At 37.7% G+C, this 10,276-nt stretch overlaps 1 protein-coding gene across 1 annotated transcript in view; it reads left to right on the forward strand.

Moving 5' to 3' along the window:
- The window catches only part of LOC141437600 (neuronal acetylcholine receptor subunit alpha-10-like), a 60,788-nt gene extending 52,638 nt beyond the window's left edge, over positions 1-8,150 (forward strand). The window contains exons 10-11 of the mRNA XM_074101036.1: positions 1,246-1,418; positions 7,528-8,150. Of these exons, the coding sequence (XP_073957137.1) occupies positions 1,246-1,418; positions 7,528-7,659 (305 nt within the window). The 3' untranslated portion in view covers positions 7,660-8,150. The remainder of the gene's footprint in view (positions 1-1,245; positions 1,419-7,527) is intronic.
- Positions 8,151-10,276: the final 2,126 nt, after the last annotated feature.

Here is a 10,276-nt window from a genome sequence, read left to right on the forward strand (position 1 = left end):
TCTGTGACCAGACTAGCAAAATGTTTTTTGCTACCTATTTAATATGTGCTGCGCAACGTTGTAGGTACCTACCTACTTAAGAAAGTTATAAAATTTCTCGTGTGGCGGTATTACAGTGGTGGGTCGTGACGCTTCTTTTATGGACCTTTGATAAGATTTAGGACTACAAAGAATATCTTAGATCAATACTGCCTCATCTCAAGCACAAATCAGTATCAGATGTCTCATGCCAAAAATGCTTTACCCTCTTGAAATACAATACCTCGTAGGAAGCAATTCCTTCGATCGATCGCAGCCTCGATTAAGGGAAAGAAGACTTGTGTTTTCAACAGACAACGCAATTATGTGCGCAGGCTGAATCAACAATTTTTCCGTGGTTTTATATGCACGTTAGGTAACAATATTGACTTGACATTCAAATGACACAGTACATTTCAATTTTGTTAAACGAAAGAACAAAAATACGCAGAAATAATAAATTGCTGTTAAATAACTCTGAATCAGAATCTTTTGTTCAGATTTTGATTGTTCCAAAACCTAAATAAGTTTGGTCGGATTTTATTTCACATTTACTTTGAATAACTTTAATTTAGATTTATCGCCTAAAACAGAAATCGCACCGTATTCTGACGGCCTACACAGGTCTAACAGGTGGTTTATTATACACGCACATTTACCATTTCTTTCTGTTAAACGTAGATAGAAGATAAAATTGGTGAAAATTAAAAGATAGATTCATTGATTTTCTAGACCAATGTTCGATATCATCTGAAAGTGGTTAAACTTCCACTGAATTGAAAATAAGAGTAGAGTATTAAAAAATTACAACTCGAGTTTTACTTTGTCATGGTAGGAATGTTATTTTTACTGTAATTTTTGTCACATTTATTTAAAATTATTTTCTAGTTAAGTGATTACAATACAATACAATACAATAACTCTTTATTGCACACCAATACAGTAAACAGTACAGAGAACACAAGTATATACATAGAGATTTTCTAAGGTAAGCAATAGGCGGCCTTATCGCTTCAGAGCGATCTCTTCCAGGCAACCTAACCTAGGGTGATTTTAATGAACTGCCTTTTATTTTGCTGCTCTGCCTCTGATAAAAAATACTCTTCTAATTTTTTTGCCGGACTCTACATAACAGAGGTTTTCTCCGAACCGCTGGTAATTTTTTTCAATGTTAGCGATTGTTATAGCCTAAATTAAATAAAATTAAACTATATCATTTTAAAATAGCCGGGACAAAAGCGGGTGCGCCAGAGTCGATCGCGGGCGCCGGCGACGGGTGCGCGAACACGTGCGCGCGTTGCGCCTGCTGCGGGTGCACGCTGCGCGAGGCTGCCGCGCGGCACGAGCAGCGCGTCGCCGCCAACGAACGCCTCGAGCGCGCCAACCTGGAGTGGAAACAGGTGACAAACAAACACCCATATCGACACGCAGATGATGCAATCATATGATAGAATATAGCCTTTGCTCACAATAACATAATGACTGCATCCTGGGCCCCGTTTCTTAAGTACATCCATCAGTGATATTAGTCAAGCTCTCATGAGCCATACTCGTACTTTATTAAAGTACTAAATTAAACGTCTTACGTAACTCACGATTATAAGTCAGGAACGGTCCGAATAGTTTTGATCTTTTGAAGATTTTTCATAGGTGAGTGCGTTCACGACAAAGATCGACACTAGTGGAACCGTTTCTGACTTAGACTAATAATCAAATAAATAAAAAAAGAAGTAATCGTGAGTTGAACCGTTTATTTTTGTATTTTAAGCATATTAGTCTAATAATATAAGTTTTTTGTTTCCTTTTGTCATTCAGTTTACGAGACTTGTTCACTCATTTGTCTTCATACGTAGGTACATAGGTATTAGAGATGTGCCGACTAGTCGCCGATTAGTCGCTAAAGCCGACTATCCGGCCACTTATGTAGTCGGCGGCTAGTAGGCAAATAGTCGGCAAAAAGCGCCGACTATCCGGCTTTTTACTTTGTCTGTATTTTTCAATAAAATATTCATCTGTATGTACATACGCAGATTTATTACAGAAAAACCATCAGCCAGGGATGCACAGACTTATTAGGATCAGGGGCCACTTGGACAAATCATGAGCTAAAGACGGGCCGCAGCAAATAAACACAACTGAAATTATTACAATTTCGCTAGGGTTTCGCTATTTTTATTAGGCCGCTGCCATGCCGCATATAATTCTATAGCGGGCTGCATGCGGCTCGCGGGTCGCAGTCTGTGCATCCCTGCCTTAAGCTGTTCATTCTCGTAGTATTTACAGTTTTTCCTTGCCCACTACGAGAAGTTATTAATATAAATTTGACATGGTTAAATTTAATATATTTTTTAGCTCTTTCACAAACAAAACACACAAAAAAAAACATAAAAATCGGTCAAGCAAGCCATTTCGGAGGAGTTTGGTTACAAACATTGTACGAGAATTTTATATATTACATAGATATTTTGTATTCATTGGCTGTGCCGGCTTGCCGAGCACGCCCCCAAGTCATGAAGTCAGGGCGAAGCTGTTACGGTGGAAACACCAACGTCATCATCATGTCACAAAATAAAAACCATTCGTTGAATCGCTTTCATCCATATCGCATCTTAGGCCTCTACGAGTAGTGTGTGAGAGTGTTGCAGATGTTTATGGACGGTGGTGATCTCTTACCATCAGGAGACCCACTTGCTTGTTTGCCACCCAGTCGAATAAAAAAAAAAACTTATCACCAGGATCGTTTAGGGAAACAATCCCATAAGCAGACTTTGGTGGCGAAGAAAATGTTACAAGTATTCCTAATTTTCAGGCAGCATTTACCGCTGAGCACATATATGCATACGTAATGCACTAGATTCAGGTCATTTCCAAAAAAATTAGCGCTACTGTAACATTCTTAATGATTACCTATTATTTGAGAGAAATGCAAACTATTTAAGGTTGAGTGTTATGTAGTGAATTTCATCAATTTACGTTTGAGGGAGACAGATAGATGTGCATAGAACACTTAATTAAAGAACAGCGGCGTCGTCGGATATTGCCGCGTCATGCTATTTCCGACAGCTGCATAATTACGCCGGTCCTTGCACATTTAACGAGCCATTACACTTTAAAGTCGTTATTTTGTAAGTTTAATTTGGATATACTTACAAATTATGTTAGTAACTCTTAACACCTTTAGCTAATAGTTTTATTTCGCGGCTTCGTTCCCATGGAAGAATAAAAAAATATTTAGCTTTCTATCCCGAGGTAAGTAATTTTGAAAAACTCATTTCTTACTGCACCTCTATGATGCTCTAGGTAGGCGCATGTTTGTCAAATTTCAAGTTTCTAGCGCCAACTTAGGCTGCGTATTATTTGTTAGTGTCAGTCAGTCATGTCACCACACTTTTTTGAAGTTTTGGATAAGTACAGAAAATCTATGTAGAAAAAATATCAACAAAAAGTTCAAGGTTGTACACCGATGCGTGCCGACGCTAATTAACGCTGACTGACTGACCTACCTACATTTGCTTTGCCTAATCAATGTCTAACTTGTTACTGACAACAATACACTTAATAATAAGGCTATCATTTACGTAATTCGAGGCCTTAGCTGAGTGTTGGATACTTCGTAGTTAGAAACCCAACACCTAAACTACCTTAGTTCCAATTAGAGACGACGGCAGTTAGTAAGCTCGAAATAGCTGGGCATTTCCATCCTTATCTCGTAGTGATATAAGGATCTCAACCAATATTGCAGAAAGCGCCACGTCTGCTGATTAGTGGTAAAATCCTTTCCTATTAATGGTTTGCTATTAATATCAGTGAACAGTCTGGGTTCATTTGTTTGACTAACTAGTTCCACGTAATTAAGTGATTACATTAGTGAGCATACATTTCGCGATGCAGGATGAATTTGCCCCCGAAGCCGCAATGGCCAATCGACTGCGCGCTTCTGAAAAACTCTTGACATTCTGATTAATTAGAGCACTCAATGGCACTTCGTGTAATGCGACATGTTTGAAGAACGCCGAAATTCTCAAAGAAAAAGTTTTTCCAAAAAACCGAGCGTTTTCGTGTAACCATTAATACTTAGAAGTTGTGAAGTTAATTTGCTAAATTGGATTTTAATATTGAAGGGCGCTAAATTAGAATGCCAAGAATATTCAAATTAGGAGAACCGTTCATTATTTGAACGTGCTCGCAAATAACACCCGACCTTGTTTGTTATCTGTTATCGATAAAAGGAGATTGTCTGTCTTTAATAATTGACAATGTAATAATTCAATTCTCATTAAACAAAAAAAAAGTTCACATCAAATCAATTGATATTTTTTTTTATGAACAGTTACTAATTGTAAGTTGTATTCACATTTCTGCGTAGGTACATTTTTAACCCCGACGCAAAGAGGGGTGTTATAAGTTTGAGCGTTGTGTGTCTGTATGTCTGTGTGTCTCTGTGTGTGTCTGTCTGTGTATCTGTCTGTGGCACCGTAGCTCTTAAACGGGTGAACCGATTTGAATGCGGTTTTATTTTATTTGAAAGCAGGGTTTTTAGCAATGGTTCTTATACATGTTTTATCAAAATCAGTTCTGCCAACTTTGAAGTGACAATGTCGTGCATGGGGGAGGAGAGCGCGGCGCAGAGCTGGCACTGCCAAAAGCGCAGTCAGCGGTATCGGCAATTTTTGAAAAAATATTAGTTTTTATTTTACAAATATACAATTTTACTCGCAAATGTGATGAAAAACATTGTATGTCGCACGGGCGGTACTAGAATTACGAAAATCGACTCATTAAAGCCCTCAGTTTTCGACTTCGGGCTTCTAATAGACTCTCTAGGTTAAAGCACAAAGTGTGTATCACATAACAGTGACTTGGTTGCACGCTGCGGGATATCAAGGAAAAAATACTATGAATAATAGTACATTACTGCCGAGGCCGGGAAAAAGCAATTTGTGGATGAGTATAGTTTGACGGACGAAGCGTAGCTGAGTCCATCAATAAATACGAACCCACGAATTGCCATTCCCGCTGAGGCATGTATAGTGTTTTTCTCCAATATTTAATGGGAGGAAACAAAGCAAAATTGTTGAAATATTAAATTACCTAAATTCTTTAAAAAGTTGCCCTTTTACCTACTTCCCGCGATAATTGTTTATTTTTTATTTTTTAAAGTACACGGCACGACTCCTAATGCCATAATGTAATAAAAAAGTTATCTAATACCTTTAAACGAGCAATTCTTGTATATGTCGACGCCCAGAAATTCCTAGGCATATCGTGAAATGGCGCCATTTCATAAATTGTCTAAGGGACATCCGCCATATCGTTAAAAACTCGCCGTTTAACGTGCCTAGTGACGTTTAGGCAGATCATGAAATTCCTAGTCATATCATGAAATGCCGCCATTTCATGATTTGGCCCGTTTAGGCAGATCATGAAATTCCTAGGCATATCGTGAAATGCCGCCATATCGGTTGTGACACTTCGACGGCCGCTGCCGCGACACGCTCGCTTCGCTCGCTCGGCTCGTACGTTGTGGTAATAATTCATACTAACCAAATTCGTTCGCTTCACTCGTCGTGCCAAAATTTTTCTTTTTTTCGACAATCATGATGTGCTCGGTTTAGAGCTAGGAATATCGACGAATGCATTGCACTAATCGATCTGCCGTATTGTTTCTCAGGCACATCGTGATATGCCTGGCCAACGTTTAGGCATATCATGAAATGGCGCCATTTCATGAATTGGCTAAGGAACATCCGCCATATCGTTCAAAGCTCAACGTTTAACGATTTGCCTAGTGACGTTTAGGCAAATCATGAAATTCCTAGGCATATCATGAAGCGCCGCCATTTCATGATTTGGCCAATTTAGGCAGATCAAGAAATTCCTAGGCATATCATGAAACGCTGCCATATCGGTTCTGGCACTTCGCCGGCCGCTGCCGCGGCACGCTCGCTTCGCTCGTTCGGCTCGTGCATTGTCACAGTTAATATTAACCACTCCTCGCTTCGCTCGTCGTACCTAAATTTTTTTTTTCAGCAGATCACTATGTGCCTGGTATAAAGCTGGGAATATCGACGAATGCGTTGCTCTAATCTAATCGATCTGCCGTATTTCTCAGGAACGGCTCCAACGATTTCGATGAAATTTGGTATGTAGGGGTTTTCAGGGATGAAAAAACCGATCTAGCGTGGTCTTATCTCTGGGAAAACGCTTGGTACCGAGTTGTAGCTCGAGCAGAGCTCGGTCACTCAGATATTATCAATAAAAAATATTAAGTTAAATGGAAATGAAGCTTTATACCTATCACTAAATTACGGCTTAAAGTGCTACTACTACACGCCTTACAATTAAAAAAAAATATACAAGAAAAGAATAATTTATTGAATCAGGCGTTACTTTGCAGAGGTCCATATCAATGAACTAAAATAATTTCCTTGCTCACCCGCGACCTTACGATAGCTAAGCTTATGCAAAATATGCGTGTTCATGCAGTTCCTCCACCTCCACACTGTAAGAACACACACAAATCACACAAACCCATCTATCATCATCACCACACTACACTGACGCGTTTCGAACTCAACCAGAGCTCATCTTCAGAGTGACACAACCGTACACCATGCTACCAGTTGTTAGACTAACGAACCACAACCACCGTTTTAACTTCAGACTCAGACTCAGATTCGTATGAAGTGTTACATTATTGTGGCAAGGGGTTTCGTCTCGATGTTTTAGAATGCATGGAGATAATTAGATACAACAGTATGGGGTCTATTATTAATGAGCAGGTAAATTTAGTTTCATCTCCCTTGCTACGGCTTGGATCTAATTTCAGCAATGGTAGTTAATAAAACATGCCTTGACAGTAAATAAATAAAAATCAAGGTAGTTTTGAAGGACGGTTTAAAAATTTATTAATAATTTGTGGGTAGTTTTGTTTTGTTTCATAAAACGTATGTGGGTACTTGGGGAGTTACAGTGACAAGTTAAAACGGTGGTTGTGGTTCGTTAGTCTAACAACTGGTAGCATGGTGTACGGTTGTGTCACTCTGAAGATGAGCTCTGGTTGAGTTCGAAACGCGTCAGTGTAGTGTGGTGATGGTGATAGATGGGTTTAAGTGATTTGTGTGTGTTCTTACAGTGTGGAGGAACTGCATGAACACGCATATTTTGCATAAGCTTAGCTATCGTAAGGTCACGGGTGAGCAAGGAAATTATTTTAGTTCAAGAAAAGAATAGTAATAATACAGGCGAATATAATATAGCTCCCATGTCTTATTTAAAATCTTGTATTAAAAAAGTTCAATAAACCTTTATTTAACAGTAAAAACATTTACTTATAACGTTGACCCGTAATAGCAATCAAAGTTATGTAATAAAAAAAAAAAAAAAGTCTTTTTGTATCAATACGAAGATCAAAATACCGCAGCATATCCATACTAAAAGCAGAATGGTTGGTCCACAGCTGCAACTGAAACGCCGATCACTGCGTATATTAATGCTGTTCTGTTGTAGGTGGCGGTGGTTGCGGACCGCGCGCTCCTGGCGGTATTCGTGCTGGTGACCGCCATATCGACGGCGGCCATCTTACTTCCGCAGCTAAACAACTTACACGTCGGCAACACGCCCTTAAAGCCACCCACTTAGGACAGTCATCGCGACTGAAACTACAAACTTCTGTGCTAACGAATAACTAACACAGGTACTTTATCGTCAACAATGTGCCAATTAGATATGAATTTAATAAGTTATAATTTATCCGAAAAGGTGAACTTTTGATAATTGGACTTCAAGTTCTTATCTTTATTTAACGTCGGCACAATTATTATGATCAAACTTAATTTCAACTTTTAATTTTGTTTTTAAAATGTGCCAATTTTATGAAAGTCAATTATATCTTTGAAAGTTTGTTAATCCGAATAGAAATTAGGTAGTCTATAAGTGAACATTTTTTATTAGGTGCCGTAATAAATTGTGTTGTATTTTCGGTGAATGTAGTATAATATGTTCTGCAACTTTGGTCTTACAGGATAGTTAACTGAGCATTTGTACCATGGCTGAAGTTTAACTTCGCTGTGCCTCAACTTATGGTGAAATTCATAAATGGCATTATTATAAATAAGACATGTTTTATCTAGTTTTCGTTTAAGATCCTTTTCTCTGTCGAATACAGTTAGAAACTTGATGTTAGTCGTTGAAACAATATTATACTAGACTAGAGTATGCTCAAGGTTGCCAAATATACGAAATATTGAAATGAATGTATAAATATCGTTAAGAGCGTTACGATAATATTAATATTTACAAATTTAGATTTATAGATAAGTGTAAAAAGTGACTAAATAAATAAATTGATACTTAACCGATGTTCCGCTTAAATGTTTCGTTGGTTAGGGCAACCCTATTCTCATCAAGAAAAAGCAGTTGACGGAGAAACTTCTAAACGTTACGTTTTCCAGTTCGTAAATTTGCTACGGGATTCAGCAAATTTAATTAAAGTAAAGTGAGACTGAGATTCATATCCTGAATATTGTGAATATTATGTAATTTGTCTGATTGTGATTACAAAAGTGCAGTATCAGACTTGAATTTCCTTTTCAAGTTTAAATATGTAATTTAGCACGAGTGGTTGGACGCTGAGCTTTTTTAGGGTTCCGGAACCAAAGTGGCAAAAACGGAACCCTTATAGTTTCGCCATGTCTGCCTGTCTGTCGGCCCGCGGCTTTGCTCAGGGACTATCAATGCTAGAAAGCTGTAATCTTGCACTGATATATATGTAAACTATGCCGACAAAATGGTACAATAAAAAATTTTTTAGGGCACCTTCCTTAGACGCAAAGTGGTGGTGTTTTTTTATTCTCATCCAACCCTATAGTGTGGGGTATTGTTAAAACCATTAGGGATTTGCAAAGACGATTTTTCGATTCATTGATTTTTTTGCGAAATATTCAATTTTAAAGTGCAAATTTTCATTTAAATCGAGCGTCCTCCACCCTCCTCTAAAATATATACCGGTAGGTAGAAAAAATAAATAAATTCAGGATGGTAGTAAATATATCAAACTTTCAAGGAAAACTGTAACGGCTAAGTTTGCTTGAGAATTATTAGTAGTTTTACTCTTAAATAGCAGCCTAAGGTATAAAATATACCTAAAATTGGAAGATTCCGTATAAAATACGACGAAATATTACTATTGTTTTTCGTAATGGCTTGTAGTACCTATATCGACAAGAAAACCTATATCGAGGAAGGTCTTGAGGGAGCAAAGTACCTAATTGTTTTAGTTCATTAATATGGACATCCGAAAAGTAACGCCAGATTCAATAAATTATTATAAAGTATCTATATCGAGTTTAGAAACACGCAATCAGCGGATGCTAAAATCTTAACATGCAAATAATTTTTATTGTTGTTTTAATATACATAACGATGACATAGCTTAAGCACACGATACAATGTTGCAAAGATTCCGGCTTCGCATCGCAACATTTTGATAATCATTCAAAACCCAAAAACACATCGCGACATGGGAAGTCACAAATGCCTACATTTTGCACAGTGGTTTAATGTATTGTGATTCTAAATCACATTGCATGATAATTGAGTTTTTTTTGGATGATAGGTACACATATACATATAATTATAGTAAATATAGCAAAGAGGGATTACTTGGAAAAAATTTGTTTTTAACCTTCTTAGTTTTTCACGAAAAGGCTGTACGTAAATGTTACAGTAACTTATAGGCACTAAGAGTTAGAATGTGCCATGATTTTCGTTCGTGACGTCGCGCCAGCTGGCAGAATCAGGGAAATTGTCGTGAGCCATGTATTGAAACTTATTCAATTATTCGCGAAGTGCTGTGACAACTTGGACTGAGTGCTCTTGAAAGCTGCGGGATTTACAGGTCGCGCTGGAATCCGCACGGGTTTCAACTGAAGAGTTTAGTGGACATTTTTTACGAATGTACATAAATACCAAGTTATTTGTAAGTTAATAAATTAATCAGCACCCACTTATATAACGTTCCATTGTAAAATTTCGTCAACTATGTTTGTAAAACTATGGGTGTCTCACATTGTATATAGCATGTTGTAAAGTTATGTTCTATTAGTACCTTCAGTAACCGTCTAATGACATGGCGTCATTGTTTCCTCAATGAATTAGACGTATTCAAAATGTGAGTTAACTCCTTTGCAGTGAAGTTTTTCGCCTTTGTACTACATATTTATGTCTCATCAAGTAAATAATTGGCGCTTCACCGACT

This window comes from Choristoneura fumiferana, chromosome 18 (assembly GCF_025370935.1).
Source record: "Choristoneura fumiferana chromosome 18, NRCan_CFum_1, whole genome shotgun sequence".
NCBI classification, from domain to species: Eukaryota; Metazoa; Arthropoda; class Insecta; order Lepidoptera; family Tortricidae; genus Choristoneura; species Choristoneura fumiferana.